Source organism: Neolamprologus multifasciatus, chromosome 9, assembly GCF_963576455.1.
Source record: "Neolamprologus multifasciatus chromosome 9, fNeoMul1.2, whole genome shotgun sequence".
NCBI classification, from domain to species: Eukaryota; Metazoa; Chordata; class Actinopteri; order Cichliformes; family Cichlidae; genus Neolamprologus; species Neolamprologus multifasciatus.
Window position 1 is genome coordinate 11,964,941 of NC_140447.1, and position 25,364 is coordinate 11,990,304.

Sequence of the window (25,364 nt, forward strand, 5' to 3'; positions counted from 1 at the left end):
TTGCAAGCCTTTGTTGTGTTTCTCCATGTCCTGAAGCTTGAAATCCATTTCCTTCTGTTTTATCTCCTGTAGCCTTTTTTCTTGAAGAAACTCTTCCTTTGTGTGCAGTCTTTCATCAAGCTTTACCTGCAGTGCTCTGTTTTTCTCCTTCATGTCTTGGAGTTGGCACTGCATGTCTCTCTGGTTTATTTCCAGGTGTTCGTTCTCTTCAAGGATTTCTTTATTGTTTTTTCTCTGAGACATGTTTGAATCTGTAAACTGTCACTCTCAAAAGTATTGAAATTTTTAAAAAGATTTCTCTGGCGAACGTTTGAATGCTGCGAACATAAATGCTGCGAATAACGGACTAAAAGTGGTTGTGTCTCACTCCTGTTTGAGGGTTTTTTAAGATCAAAGGATCAAAGGACAAAGTGGTCATAAGATTCTAAACGTGTCATAGTTGCCATGGCGGCAGTGTAGTTTACTTTTTGCATTTGAAAATAAACATTGAGCTGATTTTAACACCATTACAAGAAGTGTTGTTAATCATTCTTTTTTAATAATAATCAGGTTTCCACAAATTGTTTTTTAATTTAGTAGAACTCAAAATGTGTGTCAGTGGGTCAACAATTCATAAAGCACCTTCAGGATCATCAAGTTATTCTTAGTACTGCATACTTGCAATGAATAAGTTCTCTTAACAGTCATCTTAAGTAAAGTTTACTCAATTTTTTGGAGGTAATGAGTTTGCATAGTTTTTTGAGTTCTGGGAACTAATTAGATTTTACAGTGCAGTAGTTTGAACATTTATAATAACATTTCTGCAAACTGGAACAAACCTGTCTCCTTTTCTAGAACTGTTGCTAACACTTTTGAGATGAACATGAATCTTCCATCGTGAAGATAGAGAGTGACAAATGTTACTTTTCTTGTTTTGTTTATATCTAAAGTTTAGAAAAGAGTTGAGTGTGGAAGAAATGGCAAAAATGTGGAACTGAAAAGCTGAGAGAGAAAAATAAATGATAAATAAATCAATGTGTCAAATGAACTGACATGTTAGCTGGTGGAGTCCCTGCTGCATTATATATATATATCATCTCTTTTTTATAATAAATAATCAAAAACTTTATTTATCCTCCCTGTATGAACATTCTTGGAGTCCTCGAAGTGATGTGATGTGATTATAATGGTCCAGCTGGTGTGCAGCCATCATATTAGAGTTCTCTTTCTTCTTCTGGTTTAATAAACTTGTTCTGTGATGGTGTCACATTTACAGTGGTTGCAACAACTGCACCTACAAGGACCCTGAAAAACTGGTGCACAGCCTACAGAGTCTAATAAGTGTCACCACTGTAACCACTGCACAAATGCAATACACTTACTTTACACTTACTTTACTTAACAGCAACAATAATAATAACAATATTTTAAATAATAATATAATATAACTAGTACTACTACTAATGATGCCAATAACAACAAATTTATAATAATAATTATGTAAAAAATACCAGTAATAATAACAATAATAATAATAAAACTGCTATTTATTTATTTCTGCAGTGTTAAACTCACCTTATCTGCGCCACCAGGAAGCTTTCTTTGCTTTGTTCCTCTGAGTCTCAGCTGGAGGTGAGACTGGTGCAGCAGAGGTGGCTGGAGTCCCAGGGACCACATGTTGATCCATGAGACCCTTTCGTGCACTCACACTGGAAACACAACGATAACAGAGAAGATCAGTCTGCTGTAATGCACTCAAACTGCACTCAGTGCCTCAAGAAAGTCATCTGAACCGACTGCATGAAGCTGTTGACTCCACAGAGGAAAGAAATCTACAACTTACACAGTAAAAACTGATTCAGCTCAAATATTCAGACAAATATTTACTTTCAAACCAGAAAACTGTGCATGCATGTTTATGTGTGTATTTATAAATGTACAACATCAACATAATTTTCATCACAGAGCAAAGATCTTACTTTTTTAGAGGGGCCTTCTCCTCTCCAACACCCACAGTAATCTCGTTTATTATAGGATTCAAATAAATCAAAGAGCATTTGATTAAATAAGAACTGTGCTTTACAAAAACAGCAACTTTTAAAAAATATATCAAAAAACATGACATATCAGGCTGTCCCTTTCTCCTTCTTAGAGTCCAGAAAAAAATGTTTGCACTGGTTGCTGTTTGAGAAAATAATCTGTATAACTTGTAAAGTTTTTACAAGACACTTCTCCTTCTCTCTGCAATCTCCAACTCCGGTTTGCAAAAGTCTGAATGTGTGTGAACTTACAGTCCTCTAAATGTGACACCTACAGAACGTGTTTGAGTTAGCAGGTAAGGCTAAAACAGCTAAATCAAACATAAACATGGTTAGCATAGTTATAATAATAAACTTTATAATGTGTTGCTAACATTTTGGTTGTTGTGATGATTCAAATTTGTTCAGTAAACCTCATCAAAATGAACACGTGTCGACAGAAGCATATATTTGGATCTCACATCTTCTTATTAAATGTAGTTATTGTCAAATAAACTGAAATCTGGGACTTACCCACACTAATATTTAATATATTACTTCAAATCACCAATTTAATTAATGGGTTTGTTTAAAACACAATGCACATGTGAAAATAACAGTAGTCAGCTGCTGCCACAAGATGGCAGCAAACTAAAGGTTCACAGAGAGATTTTCTTTACTACACTCCAAGATCACACATGTGCAGGAGAACTGAGTGCTGCTGTCAGATTTAAAAGTTCTTTAAACATGATGATACTGTCTTTGTTAAACAGTCGAACAGGTTTATAAAGTATCATTACCTAAAAATAGTGAAATAAATATCTCTAAATCTACTAAATGTAGCATTTTAAATTTGGACAGTTTACAGCAGCTGATTAAACAATCGAGACAGATGTGTAGTAAAACATTTATTTAGTGTTTCAAGTCAAAAGCAAACAGAGCAGAGATACAGAGAAAGTCTTTTGGTGAAAAAAAGGAGATACTGAACGCTGAGTTTCAGTTGGGCGAATGAGGCTGCGTTGAGTGTTCAGACTGAGCAGAAATGCTCTGTGCGTGTCCATTTACATCCTTTAGATCCAATCTTGACTCTTTTACCCACTGATATAATAAACCAGTACTTTTTGTTTGTATGTAATATAATCTAAAGCACCCACAGTAACATTTTCCACCACAGGACTGCACTCTAAGGTCAGCATGGCGATGCAGTGGTTAGTTCTGTTGCCTCACAGCAAGAAGGTCGTGCATGTGAATCTGTTGTTTGCATGTTGGGTTCTCTGAGGATGCTCCGGCTCCCTCTCACTGTCCAACAACTTGCTTTTTTAGGTTAATTGTTGATTCTTTTGGGAACTACAATAATCTATTGGGAATGTGATCATGAGTGGTGAACTGTCAAGTGTGTACCCTGAGTTTTACCTCGTGACAGCTGGGATACTCTTCAACCCCCTCTCCAGCAACCCTTAAGTGCTTAAGAGGAAGGAAGAAGGAAAGGAAGGAAGGATAACTACACTTTATGATCTCAGCTGTGATTATTAAAGGTTTGTGCTTTCTACACATTCCCTGTAATGGAAAGAGTAGAGGGGTGTGGTGCTTCTTCACGGCCAGAAGGAGGCACTGTGGAACCATCAAACAAAAGACCCCAGTGCTGATAAGTCAACATGCTGTCCATTACCACCAGGTATGAGGACACAAGGTAGGTGTGAAACTCATCTGATCCATCCTCAGTCGCCCCAAATGAGAGTAAATGTGTTACTTTCCTTCAAGTCCTGTCGTATTATTTTGTATGCACAAAACTATTAGAACAGAAATATCTTTCCCACCACCACAGCGATGACAGGGTTAACCCCTGACTTTGACACACGTCGTCTCTTTTTATGCGACAACGTCTGGTGATTAATATAAGAAACAAGACTGCCTTTCATGTGTTTCTGTTAAACTGTTTGAATTCTGTTTGAATTACGTTGTCGCTTGCAATTAGGCTGGAAGTCCCATATCACTCTCATGTTAAAATCCTTACACTGGCGTCTGGTTGGGTACAGATATCAGTTTAAAATTCTCACTTTTATGTTCATATTTTTACAAGGTGAGGCCACCACCTATATCGCGGAGCTTTTTCAACCTTCATACTCTCTAAACTGGATCCTCAGAGCCAGTGATAGTGGTCTTCTGACTATTCCACGGACCTGTTTGAAAACAAAGGGGGATTGCGCTTTTCAAACCCTAGCTCCAACACTGGAACAGTTTACCTCCCCCACTACACACCATCGACTCTGTGGCTTCATTTAAAAAGACAGCTTGAAGCACATCTGTTTAGACAGGCATTTGGGTAATGTTCGTGTGTAATATGTTGTTTTGTTTGATAAGCTTTTATATTCCCTTGAGAAGCACTTTTTAAGAACTTCCTGTCTTAAAAAGCGCTATATAAAAAAAAATGGATTAACTTACTTACTCTGGCTGCCAGTAAGCGCCAAGGCAAACTTTCATCCCAATCAGCCTTCAGTTCGGTGCAACAAGCAGCAATGATTTAAATGCTGATGGGAGCGTTCTAATGAATCCTTACTTTGACGATGACACACCAATGATTTATGTTTAAAATGAAGTTGTTGGAGAGCCTGTGCAAATAATCTAGAAGTAAAATTAGAGCCTTGATCCTTCTGAATTACTTTGGGAATCCCGAACACAGAAATGAATTGGCTAAAAGCTTAAACTATTCCCTTAGTAGAGCTTTGGGATCAGGATCACATCCAGGTTGTTGTGCTGGTAACTACATAGCAGGGGCTGTTCAGACTTCCTGGGCTGAGAGACAGATTTAGGTGAGTATATTATGTTGACATTTAAACCTGATATTAGTCCCTGTTGCACTGGCATGTGAGATTGTAAAAATGAGAACGTGCCTGTTTTCTTTGACTTGTTGGTCTTTGTGGATGATCCTCAGTTTGAGTTTCTTAGGCTCAAATCCCATTTAGTGTTTAAGATTTTGAATCAAAGGCCAGCTGCAAAAATACTCGTGTTCACAACTTTCAGTCACAAGCTGACGCTGAGCCTCTTTAGCAAACCCAACAGCTTTTTAATGTCAAAAGAAGGCTTTTAGCTGCTGCAGACATGAGTAGGTCTGTATGGAACGCCAGGACTGCCATAATGAATTAATTAAATACGCCATTAAATAATTAATTAAATGTGTCATTAATTAATTAAATATGTCAATAATTAATAAAATGCAGCAATAATTAATTAATTAAATGTGTCTTAAATATTTATTGAATTAATTATTTTCAATTTTAATTAATTATTGCCACATTTAATTAATTATTTAATGGTGTATTTAATTAATTCATTATGGCAGTCCTGGCATTCCATAGATCTGACCCTAGAGGTTCTTTCTTTCATATGCCAACCTTTGTAATGATATTTTTCACAGGCGTTTATCGATTTATCAATGACCTTTTCTCATCAACATCAGGGAAGAAGTCTAGGAATAGGAGATAGGAGGTACTTTATGAACAACCACAGTCTCCCAAACTACTCCTCACCAGACTGTTGTTGTCTAAATCTGAATTGGAAATGATTATTCAAGCTTTTATTTCAGCTTGCTTAGATTATTGTAACAGCTGTTTTCTTTGTTTGAGCCAAAAGAATCTTAACTGTCTCCAGTCAGTCCAAAATGCTGCTGCTGCAAGGCTCTTAACAAAGGCATGAAAAAGAGAGCACATTACATAGGTTTTCTTCTCATTACACTGGCTTCCAGTACATTTTAGAATTCATTTCAAACTCTTAGTGCTGACTTTTAAAGCTCTGAGTCGTGACGCTCCTGCCTACATCTCTGATCTGTTAGAACCCCACCCTCCCTCTCACAGCCTGAGATCATCTAATCAAAGGCTGTTGGTGGTCCCACAAACACCTTTTAGGATCAAAGGAGTCAGATCTTTTAGAGCGGTGGCCCCCAGGTTGTGGAATACTTTGACTCCATCTTTAGGTTTTTTAAAAAGCAGCTAAAGACTCATTTATTTAGACTAGCTTCTAAATGGATTTGTGCTGTATGATGATGATGCATGTTTTATGTACATCTGTGTGATATTATTGTGAACCACTTTCATCTCTCCTGTCCCGTCTTTCTTATCTTTCTCCATTTCCATGTGATGTTAGTTCCCTGTCTTCTCTCCCTGTGAAAAACAGCAGCTGAACCTTTAGCTAGCAAAAACGAAAACACCGTCCCACTTTTAACCCCTGAGTTTTAAACACGTCGTCTCTTTTTATGCGACAACCTCTGGTGATTAATATAAGAAACAAGACTGCCTTTCATGTGTTTCTGTTTAGGCTCAAATCTATTTAACGGTTGGAGGTTTTCTCAGTGTTCATCAGTCACTCACCTGTGTGCATGTGGCACTGTGGCTTAGTTGGTTAAAGTGCCTGTCTAGTAAGTATTAAACTAGAAAACAGGAGATTCTGGGTTCAACTCCCAGCAGTGCCTAAAAGATAGTAGTTTTGTCTGTTCTCAGTCATCCAGGGCCTGTTAGTCTAAGGAGCTTTGAAAGATGAGTGTCCGGATCCCTTTAAGGGACACATCCCACTGGTGTATAAATACCTGGGACTCTCCACCATTTCATTTTAGCAAGGGTCTCAAACTCACGGCTTACCTCACTCCTACTTGGGGCCCGTATATTGACCTGAAGAAATATAATGCAGTTTCGCCATTGAAGTTACTTTTGTTGTTATGGAGGATTTGTTTGTTGTTGAGTGCAATGTTAAAATAAGTTCTTTAAAAAGCACAAAATGATTTAATATGAAGGCAATATGAGCAGAGAGCACAAACTTGTTGAGGGATTGGCTGTTAGTTCAGTGCGAGAGTTATTTGTAAAGAAAACTATTTTCATTAGCAGTCAAAACTAACGTGTAAACTTAGAGACCATTTTGACGTTTGACCAGAGTGCTCTCTCGGCTGCAGCGTAATATTAAAATCCACTTCAAAAGACGCTCATCACATGTTTATAGTTTTTTTTTAATTTCAATGACACTGGCCAGAAAGAGAGTACCAAGTTGTTTGTTTGGTAGTTCAGTGAAAGGATTCAGTTAATTAAGAATGTGAAAATAATTAATTCAGCTTTGCAGTTTTGTCTTGTTATTCAATATTTGAAAATGAAAAACGAACACAACACTAGATTTTTGGAAATATTTGTGGATGTTTTCTACTTGGCCAAGGCCAATGAGGTCATTCATATCAGATCTCTTAGCTGCCCCTAAATGAGTTACTATGGGAACATGTGTGATTTGCAGCTGTAGAGAACATCTCACTGATTGCTGGATCAAATAGAGGCTAAACAACATTTTGGTTCTGTAGACAACATTTGGGCTCGTCCAGGATTTGAACCCGGGACCTCTCGCACCCTAAGCGAGAATCATACCCCTAGACCAACGAGCCACATAAAAAATGCACCAAGTCTTTTTCCGAAAGTTACATATCAGAGCAAATGAAGCGGCATGTATGAAAGATTTTCTTGAAAGCTACCAGTCAAAAGTTTGGACACACATTGTCAGGGTTTTTCTATATTGTAGATACAAACTGAAGACGTCAAATAAATGAAGCAAGAAATATGGAATCATGTACCATCAAAAAGAATGATAAATAAGTAAATACGTTTTATATTTTAGGTTCCTGGAAGTAGCCATGCTTTGCTTATTTCACAGTGCCACAAACCCTTAGCTTTCTCTCAATGAGCATCATGATATATGAAATGGTTTTCACTTCACAGATGTGCCTTTTTAGGGTTCATTTGTAGGATTTCTCTTTAGCACATTTTTACATGAACGTCATACATCACCCAGAAAAGCATCAATCACAAACCTATACTCTGCGTTTTTTCAACTCGCTGCAGATGTTTGACCGGCCCATGCCACCAAGCAGCAGCCATTATAAATTCAACCTCAGTGATTTCCACCCTGCTATTAATGTTAACAACCTCGGGCTTCACAGTGCAAATTTTAAAAGAGAGTGGAGAGCCTTGCCAACAGCTCCTTAAGCTCTAATTGGAAAGTACAGTCATATAAACATGCAATTAGACTTAAATAACATATTTGAAGAATTTAATTGTGGGATGAAAAAACAAACGATTTAGATATCAATGAGTTTTTAAGGACACTTCAAGTTAGGCAAATGAAGAATGAGTGAAGTGAAGAATAACATGGATTAAAATACAAGTGTTGCTCTTTATTAACCTGTTGCATTGGCGAATCAATGTTAGCTATACAGGTGAACATACTCAGAGTGGGTAGAGTGAGGCTTTGTTACACCTTCTCTCTGAACACATCACCAGGTAATTTTATCAGCGCAAGCTCATCTAAAAATGTCAATAACTGATCAAATGAACCAGGACAATGAGGAGAGTCATGAAGTTTATTAGAAATAACCAAATGAAATCATACAAAAGCAGCCTGTGTGAGTGACTTTTTTCAAGATCACTACACACACACACACACATTTCCTGCTCAAAAGTACTCCACAACTAAAACTCTCCACCAACTACTAACTTTGGTTATGGAGTTGATAAACAAATGTATTCAAACATAATAATAATATGGATCTGTGTGCACAACTCTGTTCACAACAATCCCAATTTGTACTCCACCATCATGTGTGGCTCACCCATCACTTCACTGTGGGCTGGATCTACAAAGGAAAAAGACAAAAGCACAGTATAAGCCATGGTTTCACGTCAACACACATATCACTGAAGGTGTAAAAGGGAAGGACAAGGTTCCCACCATTGAGGATGTCTTCAAATCCAATGGACTCATCGCTGTTTCGCAGCGTATCGAGAGCCAAATTTGAGCTCTCGATAGAAAACAGGAGATTCTGGGTTCAACTCCCAGCAGTGCCTAAAAGATAGTAGTTTTGTCTGTTCTCAGTCATCCAGGGCCTGTTAGTCTAAGGAGCTTTGAAAGATGAGTGTCCGGATCCCTTTAAGGGACACATCCCACTGGTGTATAAATACCTGGGACTCTCCACCATTTCATTTTAGCAAGGGTCTCAAACTCACGGCTTACCTCACTCCTACTTGGGGCCCGTATATTGACCTGAAGAAATATAATGCAGTTTCGCCATTGAAGTTACTTTTGTTGTTATGGAGGATTTGTTTGTTGTTGAGTGCAATGTTAAAATAAGTTCTTTAAAAAGCACAAAATGATTTAATATGAAGGCAATATGAGCAGAGAGCACAAACTTGTTGAGGGATTGGCTGTTAGTTCAGTGCGAGAGTTATTTGTAAAGAAAACTATTTTCATTAGCAGTCAAAACTAACGTGTAAACTTAGAGACCATTTTGACGTTTGACCAGAGTGCTCTCTCGGCTGCAGCGTAATATTAAAATCCACTTCAAAAGACGCTCATCACATGTTTATAGTTTTTTTTTAATTTCAATGACACTGGCCAGAAAGAGAGTACCAAGTTGTTTGTTTGGTAGTTCAGTGAAAGGATTCAGTTAATTAAGAATGTGAAAATAATTAATTCAGCTTTGCAGTTTTGTCTTGTTATTCAATATTTGAAAATGAAAAACGAACACAACACTAGATTTTTGGAAATATTTGTGGATGTTTTCTACTTGGCCAAGGCCAATGAGGTCATTCATATCAGATCTCTTAGCTGCCCCTAAATGAGTTACTATGGGAACATGTGTGATTTGCAGCTGTAGAGAACATCTCACTGATTGCTGGATCAAATAGAGGCTAAACAACATTTTGGTTCTGTAGACAACATTTGGGCTCGTCCAGGATTTGAACCCGGGACCTCTCGCACCCTAAGCGAGAATCATACCCCTAGACCAACGAGCCACATAAAAAATGCACCAAGTCTTTTTCCGAAAGTTACATATCAGAGCAAATGAAGCGGCATGTATGAAAGATTTTCTTGAAAGCTACCAGTCAAAAGTTTGGACACACATTGTCAGGGTTTTTCTATATTGTAGATACAAACTGAAGACGTCAAATAAATGAAGCAAGAAATATGGAATCATGTACCATCAAAAAGAATGATAAATAAGTAAATACGTTTTATATTTTAGGTTCCTGGAAGTAGCCATGCTTTGCTTATTTCACAGTGCCACAAACCCTTAGCTTTCTCTCAATGAGCATCATGATATATGAAATGGTTTTCACTTCACAGATGTGCCTTTTTAGGGTTCATTTGTAGGATTTCTCTTTAGCACATTTTTACATGAACGTCATACATCACCCAGAAAAGCATCAATCACAAACCTATACTCTGCGTTTTTTCAACTCGCTGCAGATGTTTGACCGGCCCATGCCACCGAGCAGCAGCCATTATAAATTCAACCTCAGTGATTTCCACCCTGCTATTAATGTTAACAACCTCGGGCTTCACAGTGCAAATTTTAAAAGAGAGTGGAGAGCCTTGCCAACAGCTCCTTAAGCTCTAATTGGAAAGTACAGTCATATAAACATGCAATTAGACTTAAATAACATATTTGAAGAATTTAATTGTGGGATGAAAAAACAAACGATTTAGATATCAATGAGTTTTTAAGGACACTTCAAGTTAGGCAAATGAAGAATGAGTGAAGTGAAGAATAACATGGATTAAAATACAAGTGTTGCTCTTTATTAACCTGTTGCATTGGCGAATCAATGTTAGCTATACAGGTGAACATACTCAGAGTGGGTAGAGTGAGGCTTTGTTACACCTTCTCTCTGAACACATCACCAGGTAATTTTATCAGCGCAAGCTCATCTAAAAATGTCAATAACTGATCAAATGAACCAGGACAATGAGGAGAGTCATGAAGTTTATTAGAAATAACCAAATGAAATCATACAAAAGCAGCCTGTGTGAGTGACTTTTTTCAAGATCACTACACACACACACACACATTTCCTGCTCAAAAGTACTCCACAACTAAAACTCTCCACCAACTACTAACTTTGGTTATGGAGTTGATAAACAAATGTATTCAAACATAATAATAATATGGATCTGTGTGCACAACTCTGTTCACAACAATCCCAATTTGTACTCCACCATCATGTGTGGCTCACCCATCACTTCACTGTGGGCTGGATCTACAAAGGAAAAAGACAAAAGCACAGTATAAGCCATGGTTTCACGTCAACACACATATCACTGAAGGTGTAAAAGGGAAGGACAAGGTTCCCACCATTGAGGATGTCTTCAAATCCAATGGACTCATCGCTGTTTCGCAGCGTATCGAGAGCCAAATTTGAGCTCTGTAGGAATGGGAGACGCTGGATCTGAGGGAAGAACCGTTGGTGTCAGGACTGAGAAGGAAAAAAGAAAAACAAAACACGAGAACACCTGAAAAAGAACTGCAGCTACCTGTCGGGCCGCCCTGTACTCCATTTGCAGTTTTAGAGGAGCGTGAAGACCCTGGATGTTTCTGAGTGTTGAGAAATTCATCTTATCTTGGTTCAACTGGAACTGCTCATGGAGAAACACAGAAAACAGTGAGATACCCACAGAAACGTATTTTTACTACTTGCACTTTGTGTCTATTGTGATTAAACTGAGCTGCATTTGACAAAACAGTAATTTTTTATAGTAAAACCAAGCACAAAACACAAATACCATTTAAGCATTTCATGAAGACAGCATTAATTGGTTTAATGACTCACATTTTTTTCTGACAGCTCCAGCGGGTGGCTTGGAAGAAGTTCATTCTTAACACTGGTAAATCTGTTTAATAAAAGTAGAAGAGAAAAAACAGTATTACAAAAAGCACATTGTTCTTTATTTGGAGGCTAATACAAAATGTGTTTTTTGAGGTTAGCATGCAACTGAGTTTTATTTTTAACAGTTTCTTACCCACTACGGAGGGAATCCTGCACTCCGTAAGCTCCCTGTGGAGAGAACCCAGCCACAGGTACACTGTCCTTAAGCTGAGAGCGAAGTCCTCTGGAATTCTGTAGTCCACATCAAAGATATACATAAACCATTTACATTTGATAACACTTAGCTAATGGCTATCTAATGTAGCTAATAGCAAAAAATACTGGAAGTTGTATTTATCTAAGGGACCTTGTGGCTAACCTAAGCGCTAGCTGGAATTAGCTCGAGTGACTAATCAAATTCACAGCTACTCAGTTTGGGCACGGTTAAAGACAAACAACTTCACCACCGAGACTTCAAATGATCACATAGATTATTAAAGCAGAGAGAGTACGCAACAACAAGGTTTAAGATATTTAAAAATATGGTATAGGGATTAAAAACGCTATCATACCATTCTCACTTTGTTTGTTCCCCTTTGCTTTCGATACACTGCTGTATCCGGTAGCGTCTCGTTTTGATGACGACACATCCGCTGATAGCGTTATGTACAGAATCACGTCTTTCCAGTTAAACAGACAATGGTGTGCTGTAGAGTATGTAAAGTATACGAAATCAATTCGCTACCACTTAATTGAAGAAATAAACATGAACTCTATGCCAACTTTGTATGGGGGAATGATTATGATCCTGATAAATACATATGCGTCCTCCATGCCTAACGTGAGGGGGTATAGCTCAGTGGTAGAGCATTTGACTGCAGATCAAGAGGTCCCCGGTTCAAATCCGGGTGCCCCCTGTTTTTCAGTTTTGCATTAGTCATTTGCAAAACTTTAATTTGTCACAAAAATGATAACTGAAATGAAAATCTGAATAATGGCTCAGAGCTACTCTTCGGTGCAGTAGAAGTGCTAACATGCTAACACAATTTAATGAGCAGACTTGTTCCAAACAGTCAGACTGAACTTACAAGAGGAAAATAAAAATACATACCTCACAGTAACTGCACTTGTAGAGTCTCTTTCTGGTGTGGATCTGTTGGTGTTGTCTCAGGTGACGAGGTGCTTTAAAAGTCTTCTCACACAGGTCACATTGATAAGGTCTCTCCTCAGTGTGGGTAAACATGTGGCGTTGTAAGTGTGCGTCTGTTGTAAAGTATTTGCCACACTGATCACACCAGTACACATCTTTGGTACGGTCTCTCTCCAGTGTGGATGAGCTGATGTTGTTTTAGTTTAGACTTCCAGGTAAAATCCTTCCCACACTCGTCACAGGTGTTTTTTCTCTCTCTCTTTCTTCTGTGAGGTTTGTCAGCCTCCTGAGAGCGCTGACTTCTCGGTCTATGTTGGTCCTGCAGTGACAGAGATACAAACAGAGGCAGTGAGTGAAATGCATTCATTGAACAAACTGAAGCTTCAAACTCCCTCCATTAACACTAGTTTTAAACCTGAAGGTGGAGTGTGGAACCAAACACCTTAAAGGTCTCTTATCCCCACCTACTGGTAGTAGTAACACATTACATCCAACCTGGTGTTAGAGATAACTAATGACTGTTCAAACACTCTAAAATCATGCCCATCCCTCCTGCTTGTGCACAAATATTAATGCTAACACACTCAGAATAGTAATAAATGTTTACCAGGTCTGTACTTTTTTATATTTCCTGTTGCTGTTTTCTATTTTCTATTTCTATAATTGTCTAATTTCTTCAATAATAATAAATCAAATGTGACAATTACTAGCTTGGTTCAGTGAAGGATGATGTCAGAGTCTGACTGTAACCTGAGGGTTTTTTTTACTTTTAATCCCTACCTAAAAAAAATAACATTTTTGATTCAAAGACTGCAGTAAAATCCTCTGCAGGTTAGTACAGGACAAGCAGGCAAGTTTACTGTACTGTGATGGATTTAAAGTAATGAACAGTGTGTGACTGGTGCACGGAAACTGTGGTGCTCATGTCAGAGTTAGGTTACATCAAGTGTAGCAGAGATGCACTTAAACTTAAGCTCATGATGCTGACATTTATTCACTGAGCTCCACCCACATACCAACAGTATAGTGTCTAATATAAAGACAGTGTACTGTCAGTGTAGAGAATGGAAATCAGCCAGGACAACTCATGAAACATCTGCTAACATCTGGTTGAATTCACAGAGAGCAGCAGGTCAGCTGATCACAGCCTGTACATTAAGAAAACCTACTGGAGCTCTCAATAGAAATGATTGTGAGCTGTGATTCTTTTCCCCACACTGAGCCACTACAGCTGATTTTAGGGTTGAGTCCTGCTGAATCCCACTTTAACATCTTCCCTGCCCATTTTCCTCTTTAGAGGCAAAGTCATGTAGGCATTATATACATTATTTTTACATTACATTAATATAGCACAAGGTTCCATTAGTTTAGCATAAAACATATATCAGTACTTCAGCTTTTAATGGAGTATTTCTTAACACTAGTATCTGTCACCTTCTTTGTCGAACTCATTGTTTTCTCTGCAGTGGCTGAGCTGAGTCCAAGTAGCTGAAATTTCCTCTGCTGCTCCGTCAGACTCTTCTCCTCCTGCTGATCAGCTGGGACACAAAACATAACTTTGTTAGGCTCCACACTGCATTGAAGAGTAAAAGTGTCTCATATGTTCATCTGAGAGCACAAACAACAATTTTAGCCTCCCTGGGTGGGCAACTTGTTTAAAACAGACACAAAAGGTTTGAGCACCGATACCAAATTCAGCAGTATGGCACACCAGTACCAGGAGAGCAATTCCTCTTTAAAAAGGCCCTGGCAAAGAACGAAAACAGAACAATCGATGGAGCTGCATAAACAAGTACAGTGTTTCCCAACCACTGTGCCGCGGCATATATACGTGTGCCGTGAGAACTGATCAGGTGTGCCGTGGAAGATTATCCTATCTGAGTGGGTTTAGAAAGCCATGATCTGAGTAACTCTCATCACTCAGTCACACTCCGATTCTCTACTTGTATCAAGTCCATTGCACTACTTTCAAGCATTCTGTTCTCTAATGTGTGCCTTCCTCCTCTTTGTATATACTCCTCTTATATGTTATTTATTCTTATCATTATTATTTTGCTAACAGTTAATCGGACTCATTTACTGAATACTGATCAGAATTGATCAAATCATCTTTGAAATGATTCTAATAACAGGCGTCTCAGAGTGAGGCCGGTTTTTACAATCACATGCCCTGTGGGCCGACACAACTTTGCGCTGACAAAGGCAGCTGTGTTTTAGCCTGGAATACATTTATTTTTATATTTCTCATAAATGGATTTCATTATAGCACTTTTACCGCCAACATGTTGGGATTTTTTGTAGTCGGAAGTGACCTTATATGGATGAAGGGTGGCGCTAGCTAGCTAGCTTGGATAGCACGCTGCATTCAAAAACTGTGCAGGTGCCACAAAGTGACACAGAGATGCTAACTAGCGCTTAGTAACAGGCTAATAAAACAACAGAAACTCTGATTACACTTAGCTAATTTAAAAGCTTTCTTCTAATAATAACACTGTTGTCTTCTCAGTGTTTCATTAGTATTTGTTGATATCTTCTTGTAAATTAGTTTATAGCAGGTTGATTTGATGTAGAGGCTTTTTCTTTCAACAGGTTCACAAATAACTGACAACAGAGACCGAGGAGAGCAACAGAAAACTTCACTCAGGAGCTAAATTCAAGATTGACTGAACTCAAATCAAAGTTACCTTAGTGCTTCACTTTAGATGAGGAAGAAAAATAAACTAAAACACAAACGCAATGAAGTGGGAACTCTGCGGCTTCTTCTTCTTTTGGGTTTTACTTTGGCGGTTAGAGCTTTAACGTGCATTACCGCCACCTGCTGGACTAGATGGTTCTTAAACGAAAACTAGAGATTTAAAAGTATTTTAGTAAACAATAAAAAAAAAAGTCAAAATGTTTCCGTGTGTAATATTCATGAACATAAACATCAGATGGCTTCAGCTTACCCTCACCCCCATTTATTTATTGTTTTGCTTTCTGCAGGCCGCCACAGTAAATAAGTATGTGTTGTTTTGCCTGATTTAATAAAGGTTACACGGACTCACTTCTCTATCAGCAGATCCAAGTGTGACATTAGCCATAATTTCCCAGGAGGGTACTTGGGTTTGGAGTCACAGCAGTTTTCAGACTAATTAACTGGCTTGAGTACAGCCTGATAATTACAGGCATTCAAACTGTTTGCTGATGAACTTTGGAAGTAAAACTATAGACAGCTTTAGAAGGTTTTTTCATAGGAAAAGTATAGATAGCTACTTGGTCCCACTCAGTAAGGTTAGATCTTTTACTGGTTGATTGATGAACCTCATAATAACTTGTGTTGCTTTGCAGATAAACTCGGCCTGATTGGTGCAAAAAGTCATTCATCTGCACCATGAAGCCATGAAATCTCTGAATAACAAACAAACTGGAGCGTGAATGTTTCATAGAATTTGTCAAACAAAACATTGTTTTGTTTTTGTCTGTGGATCGAAGCGCACACTTGTGAGTCCTCAAAAGTTACTTATCAATCACTGAACACTTTTCTAAAATTTTAGTTTATGATAAGATAAAATAAGATAAGATAACCTTTATTAGTCCCACATGTGGGAAATTTAGAAAAACACTGGAATAAGATAAGAATAAGATATTGTACGCAACTGTACACAATAGAATAGAATAAAATAAAATACTATATACAGTAGAATAAATAGAATACAAATGCTATATACAATTGAGTATCATTTGTAAGACTTTTGAGACAGATTTCGCTCCACATAAATGGCCAGTGTTCCCTGAATGCCTCACATACAGCTCCTTTTTTTGTTTGATTCCATCAGAATTATTTTCTAAAGGCCTAGAAAGATGCCCAACGGATTTACTTTACCAAGTGGATCATTATGGCCTTGCCATATTGGTCCATTTGATTGACCTTTATTATTATTATGTATTTATTTTATTTTATTTTCAGCTGTTACAGATGGGACAGACATGACTGGGGGACATTAAAAGGAGAAAGAAAGAAACATAGAAAGAAAGAGAGGGAGAGAAAGAAAACAGAGGGGAAGAGGGACAGTGAGAAAGGGCACTTAAAAACAATCACCTGGATCACCTGTTGAGAAAAGAAAAAACAGAAGAGACATTAGAATTACGCAGAGAGCAATTAACTGGAAAGACTGTAGATTTTGACCAGTTTATTGAAGTTTATCAATGTAATCACCCCAGAGAGATTGGTTTGTGAGTTTTGGAGAAAAAGCAACACATCGTCTGCATAAAGACTGATCTTATCTTCTACATTCTTGCATTTTATGCCCCTAATTACTGTAATTGCTGCTGCTAGTGGTTCAATAAAAATTACAAACAGTGAAGGGGAGAGTGGGCATCCCTGCCTGGTGCCCCTCAAGAGACAAAAGCTGGAGGATGTTTGGTCATTTGTTCTGACACAAGCTGTTGGGGAATTATATAATATTTTTAACCAGTTTATGAAAGAGTTTCTAAAACCAAATTTGGTTGCAAGTAAAACTTTCCAGTTCACTCTGTCAAAGTTCACTCACTTCTGCTGGAAAGCCGTCTGGACCTGGAGCCTCATTATTGGGCATTCTTATCAGGGCTTCCTGGAGTTCACCTGGTGTCAGCGGCAAATCCAGTGCCATTCTTGACTGTCTAGTAATTTTGGAAGAGTTATGTTGTCCAAAAACAGATCAATATCATTTTTAAGTGGGCTTATTTGTGGTGAGTATAAAGTTTCATAGAAATCCCTAAAGATGTTGTTTATTCTTTCAGGGTCATGTCATATATTATGTTCCCAGATAAATCTTCAACAGCACATATAGTTGTTTTTTCTTTATTTTTAACTGGTTAGCTTAGAATCGACCAGATGTGTTACTGTGTTCAAAATTTCGCAAGCAAAGTCTTAGTATTTTTAAATGGCTGTACAAGAAAAAAAAAAACACGAGATGCACAGGCTGCATTTTTAGATGAATAGTTGTTTAGAACTTTATTATTTACTACAGTTTTGCATAATTTTTTTTAAAAATTTACAATTTATATTTGCATTTCAAGTTATGAAAATAATTTACTAAACTTGTTAGTACTTTTTGCAGTGAAAAGAAAATATAACTACTACTAGGATTTTATGTGTTTGTGTGATTTCAGACCAGTTGTGTTAATACAGTTTGTCAATGAATAAATAACTGTAAATTTGGACATGTGAGGTTGTGCTGAAAAAGAATGATGCCGAGAAAGACGAGGTGAAAAAAACTAAACAAAAACAATCAAAAGTAGCCAAAAATGGCCAATTATATTTTGGACCTCAAATTATTAACTAACAAATCATGAAAAATTTGGTTTAAAATATTGTTTGTGACAGTGCATATTTCTGACTGTAGTAGTAGTCAGTAACAATTTGATTGTTTTTCTAACAAAAAACAGCGTGAAGCTTAAGTTAGACTTGTGTAGCTTTCTGGATTTTATACTCATTGGTTACATACTTATTTATTATAAAGGCTATATAGCACATAAAATACAAATTCACACATTTTATGTAACAGAAATGTTTAATTATGTGGGCTATAGAAAATAATTAAGTTATAGACCATATTTATATGAAACATATACTTATGCATTAACCATATGTAACACCTGCATATGTGTTTAAAACAAGGCTTTGATTTTGTCACCCCATTTGATTTCCATGCCACCCTAGGAACATTTCTCTAGATCCGCCCCTGGACCTGTCCTGGACCAGCAACACCAAATCAGTGACAAAAAGAGCTCAGCAGCAACTGAAGAAGGTGCACATCCAAACCCATCTTTAACACCTTCTACAGAGGTACCATGCAGAGCATCCGAACCCACTGCATCACAGTCTGGTATGGAAACTGCCACGCGTCCAACCGCAGAGCCCTGCAGAGGATAGTGTGGACTGCACAGAGTGTTATTGGCAGCTCTCTACCCAGTCTACAGGTTATTTACACCTCACTGGGAAAGCCACTAGCATCATGGCTAACATGCACCACCCTTCCCACCAACTGTTTACCACCCTTTCATCCTGAAGACGACTCTGCGTCATCAGGAGCAGGTCAGCAAGATTGTGCAATAGCATTTTCCCCCAAAGCAGTTTGACTCCTGAACGCCGTGGTTCCCTCCTCCACACTGAACTCTCTTCTACACACACTTCTTGGACTACATAATACTCTCCTCTAATTATTATTACTATTATGATGTGAACATTTTGTGCACTTAAATCTTACTGTGTTAATGACCCCTGCATCAGCACCATGTTTGGAATAGCAGTGGAGAAGACATAGACTCAGTGCTGCAGACATGTGAGCAAAGAAAGCTTCTAGAAGAGTAAAGACTAGCTAGAAGAATGAAGATTCACAGAGTAAATGTGAAAATTCATCACAGAGCTCTATGCACTTGATTAACTGACCGTGAGCAAGTTTGCTAGTCTGGAGCATTCAGATCCACCCCAAAGACTGTTCAGTGCTCACAGAAACTGCACAATACCCAAGAGCTGCATCTGAGCCTCTGCAGGCCTTAAACAGCATGTTAAATGTTAACATTCATGACAGTTTAATTAGAAAAAGACAAAACATGTATGGTTGGTTTCGAAGGGCTGCCAGGAGAAAGCTTATTGTCTCTAAGAAGAACACAACAACTCAGTTGAGGTTTGCAAATTTGCCCTTGAAGGCTTCTGGAGCAACATATTTTTAAAAGATGAGACCAAAGTGGAGGTTTGGCCATAATGCACAGCAGTAACTTTAGCAAAAATCAAACACAGCACAAACACCTCAAATCCACTGTCAAGTATGTATTAAATCAAGTTCTTTGTATTCTTTAACGGCCAAAAAAGACACGGCTCAAAGTGGTCTAACTCAAAAAATGATCTTTAATTTTACATTTTCCGGAAAATGGAGACTTAGCACAGAAACGCCAGCTCAAGTCTGAAAACATTAGAAGCCAGCATGGTTATATAGTTCCGCTGCACGTCACACACACTCAGTTTACTTAGTTCCTCTTTTTTTTGTGTCTGATTTATTAATATGTCTGTGCACTAAAACTTCCTGTGCAGCTTGCAATAACTTCCCCTTTCTGAAGTCTGTTGCCAGGGCAACCTGTCACCCTTTGTCTGAACTTAGTTTCACTCTGTCTGGTCCTCATATTCTGCAGAAACATGCAGTTTCCTGTCAGCCTGTGACCTAGTCAAGTCTGGGCCTCTCATAAAACAATCTAATCAGCAAATAAGCATTAAGAATATATATTTATTTCTTAACATATGCTGGTTCAATTGTGGTGATTTGAGCTTGTTCTGCAGACACAAGCAATAAGCACCTTGCAGTCGACGAACTCCTCTGTATGCCAAAGTTTTCTAGAGTCAAATGTGAGGCCGTCTGTCCGACAGCTAAAGCTTCTCCTAAATTAGGCCATGCAACAGGATAATGAGCCCAAACACAGCAGCAAATCTACTGCATGGAAGTCCAGACCACAACCTGACAGAAATGCTGTGTATAAAGAAATGCTTGCAAATGTCGATGAACTGAAGTTATTGCTGCTAACTGCTGGTTCTGTAAACGACTCAATCATAGAATGATTACGGTATTGAAAAAAACAAATGTCTGAATCCTAAATTGTGGATATCCTATTGTTGTGATCTAAACTGTAACACTAAATGTGATTAAAACACTAAAAATCTGGACTCCTGGACTCAACGACTGCAAGGATCACCAGCCCGAGGAAAACACAAAATACACATGACCCCGTAACAAAGACAATTAATTCTTGAATGAAGACATTGATCTGACTTTTTAAAATTTTGCCAATTGTGTTTATTATTAAATTATTGAGGAAATAGAAAGGGGGGGCGGTTGTAAAGAAGAAGGTAAAGGAAAGGGATAGAAAGGAGGAAAGAGATAGAGGAGAGAAAACCCCAACAATCCCCTCTGAGCAAGCACTAGGTGCGACAGTGGATAGGAAAAACTCCCTTTAAAGGAAGAAACCTATGACAGAACCAGGCTCTGGAGGGGGCAGTCAACTGTCGGGACTGGTTGGGGGGTGAGGGTGAAAAGAGAGAGAGGGGGGAGGGAGATGGGACAGGTGATAGGAGTTAAAGGGAGACAGGGGAGGGAGAGGTGTCAGGAGGGAAAGGGAGAGAAAGGGAGAGGAGAGGTGAAAGTTAAGATGGAACAGAGGTGGAGGAAGACGAGGTGACATCAGCAGTAGAAAAAGTAGAAAAAGTAGAAAAAGCAGGAGTGTCCCTCCTCCAGAAGAAGCGGAAGCGTTTCTTCTTCTTTTCCATGAGCTTTTCCACGAGCACTTTTTTCTCTAGGATGAGGGTTCTCAACTGATCGATTGTTTCTGTATTCTCCTGCTCAAGTCTCTTGCATGTGTTCTCCACTTCTTCTAATTTGGCTTGTTTGCCTTCTTTCTGCTTTATTTCTTGTTGTTCTTGGTCTTGAAGCAGCTCTTGATATTTGTGCAGTGTTTCATCAAGCTTTACCTGCAGGGCTCCGTATTGTTCCTGCACACCTTGGAGTTGGCACTGCATGTCTCTCTGGTTAATGTCCAGTTTTTCCTTCTCTTCAAGGATTTCTTCATTCTTTTGCAGAGCTTCATCAAGCATTACTTGCAAGCCTTCGTTGTGTTTCTCGATGTTCTGAAGCTTGCAATCCAGATGTTTCTGTTTCATGTCTTGCTGTTCTCTCTCTTGAAGGAAATCTTTATTTCTTTGCAGTGCTTTATCAAGCTTTATTTTCAGCGCTGTGTATTTTTCCTCCACGTCTTCAAGCTTGCAGTCCGTTTGTTTCTGTTTAATTTCTTGTTGCTTTTGTTCTCGAAGTAACTCCTTATTTTTGTTCAGTGTTTTATCAAGCTTTACCTGAAGCGCTTTGTATTTTTCCTCCATGCCTTGGAGTTTGCACTGCTTCATGTCCTGTTGTTGTTTTACATGGAGGAGTTCTTTGTTTTTTTGCAGAGCTTCATTAAGCTTGATTTGCAAGCCTTTGTTGTGTTTCTCCATGTCCTGAAGCTTGAAATCCATTTCCTTCTGTTTTATCTCCTGTAGCCTTTTTTCTTGAAGAAACTCTTCCTTTGTGTGCAGTCTTTCATCAAGCTTTACCTGCAGCACTCTGTTTTTCTCCTCCATGTCTTGGAGTTGGCACTGCATGTCTCTCTGGTTACTGTCCAGTTTTTCTTTCTCTTCAAGGATTTCTTTATTCTTTTGCAGAGCTTCATCAAGCATTACTTGCAAGCCTTCGTTGTGTTTCTCGATGTTCTGAAGCTTGCAATCCAGATGTTTCTGTTTCATGTCTTGCTGTTCTCTCTCTTGAAGGAAATCTTTATTTCTTTGCAGTGCTTTATCAAGCTTTATTTTCAGCGCTGTGTATTTTTCCTCCACGTCTTCAAGCTTGCAGTCCGTTTGTTTCTGTTTAATTTCTTGTTGCTTTTGTTCTTGAAGCAACTCCTTATTTTTGTTCAGTGTTTTATCAAGCTTTACCTGAAGCGCTTTGTATTTTTCCTCCATGCCTTGGAGTTTGCACTGCTTCATGTCCTGTTGTTGTTTTTCTTGGAGGAGTTCTTTGTTTTTTTGCAGAGCTTCATTAAGCTTGATTTGCAAGCCTTTGTTGTGTTTCTCCATGTCCTGAAGCTTGAAATCCATTTCCTTCTGTTTTATCTCCTGTAGCCTTTTGTCTTGAAGAAACTCTTCCTTTGTGTGCGGTCTTTCATCAAGCTTTACCTGCAGTGCTCTGTTTTTCTCCTTGATGTCTTGGAGTTGGCACTGCATGTCTCTCTGGTTTATTTTCAGGTGTTCGTTCTCTTCAAGGATTTCTTTATTGTTTTTTCTCTGAGACATGTTTGAATCTGTAAACTGTCACTCTCAAAAGTATTGAAATTTTTAAAAAGATTTCTCTGGCGAACGTTTGAATGCTGCGAACATAAATGCTGCGAATAACGGACTAAAAGTGGTTGTGTCTCACTCCTGTTTGAGGGTTTTTTAAGATCAAAGGATCAAAGGACAAAGTGGTCATAAGATTCTAAACGTGTCATAGTTGCCATGGCGGCAGTGTAGTTTACTTTTTGCATTTGAAAATAAACATTGAGCTGATTTTAACACCATTACAAGAAGTGTTGTTAATCATTCTTTTTAAATCATAATCAGGTTTCCACAAATTGTTTTTTAATTTAGTAGAACTCAAAATGTGTGTCAGTGGGTCAACAATTCATAAAGCACCTTCAGGAACATCAAGTTATTCTTAGTACTGCATACTTGCAATGAATAAGTTCTCTTAACAGTCATCTTAAGTAAAGTTTACTCAATTTTTTGGAGGTAATGAGTTTGCATAGTTTTTTGAGTTCTGGGAACTAATTAGATTTTACAGTGCAGTAGTTTGAACATTTATAATAACATTTCTGCAAACTGGAACAAACCTGTCTCCTTTTCTAGAACTGTTGCTAACACTTTTGAGATGAACATGAATCTTCCATCGTGAAGATAGAGAGTGACAAATGTTACTTTTCTTGTTTTGTTTATATCTAAAGTTTAAAAACAAAAAAGAAACTTTTGAAATTACCTGGACTGCCTCAGCCCAGGTGATGTAACATTAGCAAACAGAGGGTTTGATGTTGCAGAATCTTTGGAGCTGTACCATGCTGAACTGAAGAGCCCAGCTTTCACCAAAGGAAGAACTAACTGGCCCCTAGATTGCCCATTTAAATCTCTTAATGCCACCTGCCCTCTCCTACATTCACTGTGGGCTCACCTTGTAGAAAAGAGTTGAGTGTGGAAGAAATGGCAAAAATGTGGAACTGAAAAGCTGAGAGAGAAAAAGAAATGATAAATAAATCAATGTGTCAAATGAACTGACATGTTAGCTGGTGGAGTCCCTGCTGCATCGTATATATATATCATCTCTTTTTTATAATAAATAATCAAAAACTTTATTTATCCTCCCTGTATGAACATTCTTGGAGTCCTTGAAGTAATGTGATGTGATTATAATGGTCCAGCTGGTGTGCAGCCATCATATTAGAGTTCTCTTTCTTCTTCTGGTTTAATAAACTTGTTCTGTGATGGTGTCACATTGACAGTGGTTGCAACAACTGCACCTAAAAGGACCCTGAAAAACTGGTGCACAGCCTACAGAGTCTAATAAGTGTCACCACTGTAACCACTGCACAAATGCAATACACTTACTTTACTTAACAGCAACAATAATAATAACAATAATATTTTAAATAATAATATAATATAACTAGTACTACTACTAATGATGCCAATAACATCAAATTTATAATAATAATTATGTAAAAAATACCAGTAATAATAACAATAATAATAATAAAACTGCTATTTATTTATTTCTGCAGTGTTAAACTCACCTTATCTGCGCCACCAGGAAGCTTTCTTTGCTTTGTTCCTCTGAGTCTCAGCTGGAGGTGAGACTGGTGCAGCAGAGGTGGCTGGAGTCCCAGGGACCACATGTTGATCCATGAGACCCTTTCTTGCACTCACACTGGAAACACAACGATAACAGAGAAGATCAGTCTGCTGTAATGCACTCAAACTGCACTCAGTGCCTCAAGAAAGTCATCTGAACCGACTGCATGAAGCTGTTGACTCCACAGAGGGAAGAAATCTACAAATTACACAGTAAAAACTGATTCAGCTCAAATATTCAGACAAATATTTACTTTCAAACCAGAAAACTGTGCATGCATGTTTATGTGTGTATTTATAAATGTACAACATCAACATAATTTTCATCACAGAGCAAAGATCTTACTTTTTTAGAGGGGCTTTCTCCTCTCCAACACCCACAGTAACCTCCTTTATTATAGAATTCAAATAAATCAAAGAGCATTTGATTAAATAAGAACTGTGCTGCACAAAAACAGCAACTTTTAAAAAATATATCAAAAAACATGACATATCAGGCTGTCCCTTTCTCCTTCTTAGAGTCCAGAAAAACATGTTTGCACTGGTTGCTGTTTGAGAAAATAATCTGTATAACTTGTAAAGTTTTTACAAGACACTTCTCCTTCTCTCTGCAATCTCCAACTCCGGTTTGCAAAAGTCTGAATGTGTGTGAACTTACAGTCCTCTAAATGTGACACCTACAGAACGTGTTTGAGTTAGCAGGTAAGGCTAAAAGAGCTAAATCAAACATAAACATGGTTACCATAGTTATAATAGTAAACTTTATAATGTGTTGCTAACATTTTGGTTGTTGTGATGATTCAAATTTGTTCAGTAAACCTCATCAAAATGAACACGTGTCGACAGAAGCATATATTTGGATCTCACATCTTCTTATTAAATGTAGCTATTGTCAAATAAACTGAAATCTGGGACTTACCCACACTAATATTTCATATATTACTTCAAATCACCAATTTAATTAATGGGTTTGTTTAAAACACAATGCACATGTGAAAATAACAGTAGCCAGCTGCTGCCACAAGATGGCAGCAAACGAAAGGTTCACAGAGAGATTTCTTTACTTTGGGACATTTAATCAATGTGTATTATTACACTTGATTAAACAAACATAAAACTGGAGGAGTGGAGGACAG

The 25,364-nt window shown here is 38.0% G+C and overlaps 1 protein-coding gene, 1 long non-coding RNA gene and 4 other non-coding genes across 8 annotated transcripts; 2 read left to right on the forward strand and 4 right to left on the reverse strand.

Moving 5' to 3' along the window:
• Positions 1–6,373: 6,373 nt before the first annotated feature.
• Positions 6,374–6,462, forward strand: trnat-agu (transfer RNA threonine (anticodon AGU)). The gene is given in 2 exon segments: positions 6,374–6,411; positions 6,427–6,462. It is a non-coding gene; the product is annotated as a tRNA-Thr (tRNA).
• Positions 6,463–7,338: 876 nt separating this feature from the next.
• Positions 7,339–7,410, reverse strand: trnap-agg (transfer RNA proline (anticodon AGG)). The gene has a single exon. It is a non-coding gene; the product is annotated as a tRNA-Pro (tRNA).
• Positions 7,411–8,368: 958 nt separating this feature from the next.
• On the reverse strand, positions 8,369–8,824 carry LOC146511121 (uncharacterized). The gene is made up of 2 exons (XR_014876142.1): positions 8,751–8,824; positions 8,369–8,655 (listed from the first exon to the last, which is right to left on the reverse strand). It is a non-coding gene; the product is annotated as an uncharacterized LOC146511121 (long non-coding RNA).
• Positions 8,825–9,742: 918 nt separating this feature from the next.
• trnap-agg (transfer RNA proline (anticodon AGG)) lies at positions 9,743–9,814 on the reverse strand. Its single transcript has one exon. It is a non-coding gene; the product is annotated as a tRNA-Pro (tRNA).
• A 958-nt stretch (positions 9,815–10,772) lies between these two features.
• Positions 10,773–24,293, reverse strand: LOC146511123 (proteasome maturation protein-like). Of its 3 annotated transcripts, none has more exons than XM_085173010.1 (8): positions 24,171–24,293; positions 14,250–14,353; positions 12,777–13,134; positions 11,820–11,917; positions 11,630–11,690; positions 11,334–11,435; positions 11,155–11,248; positions 10,773–11,059 (listed from the first exon to the last, which is right to left on the reverse strand). In XM_085173010.1, exons 3-8 carry the CDS (start codon positions 12,906–12,908, stop codon positions 10,992–10,994), a joined length of 555 nt encoding a protein of 184 aa, XP_085029136.1. In that variant the 5' UTR covers positions 12,909–13,134; positions 14,250–14,353; positions 24,171–24,293; the 3' UTR covers positions 10,773–10,991. The 3 variants fall into 3 exon arrangements, with proteins under 3 accessions (XP_085029136.1, XP_085029135.1, XP_085029137.1); XM_085173009.1 differs by lacking the exon at positions 24,171–24,293 and adding an exon at positions 15,500–15,632; XM_085173011.1 differs by lacking the exons at positions 14,250–14,353; positions 24,171–24,293 and adding an exon at positions 12,238–12,372 and having other exon boundaries at positions 12,777–12,890.
• Positions 12,511–12,582, forward strand: trnac-gca (transfer RNA cysteine (anticodon GCA)). Its single transcript has one exon. It is a non-coding gene; the product is annotated as a tRNA-Cys (tRNA).
• Positions 24,294–25,364: the final 1,071 nt, after the last annotated feature.

What these genes read in the sequence shown, in the direction of transcription:
- LOC146511123 (XM_085173010.1), bottom strand. Translation starts at nt 12,908, where the DNA reads ATGTTTACCCACACTGAGGAGAGACCTTATCAATGTGACCTGTGTGAG. An exon ending in AGTACAGGGCGGCCCGACAG is followed by an intron (nt 11,249 to 11,333) that starts GTAGCTGCAGTT and finishes TTCTTCCCTCAG; the next exon opens with ATCCAGCGTCTCCCATTCCT. An exon ending in ATTTGAAGACATCCTCAATG is followed by an intron (nt 11,060 to 11,154) that starts GTGGGAACCTTG and finishes TTTCCTTTGTAG; the next exon opens with ATCCAGCCCACAGTGAAGTG.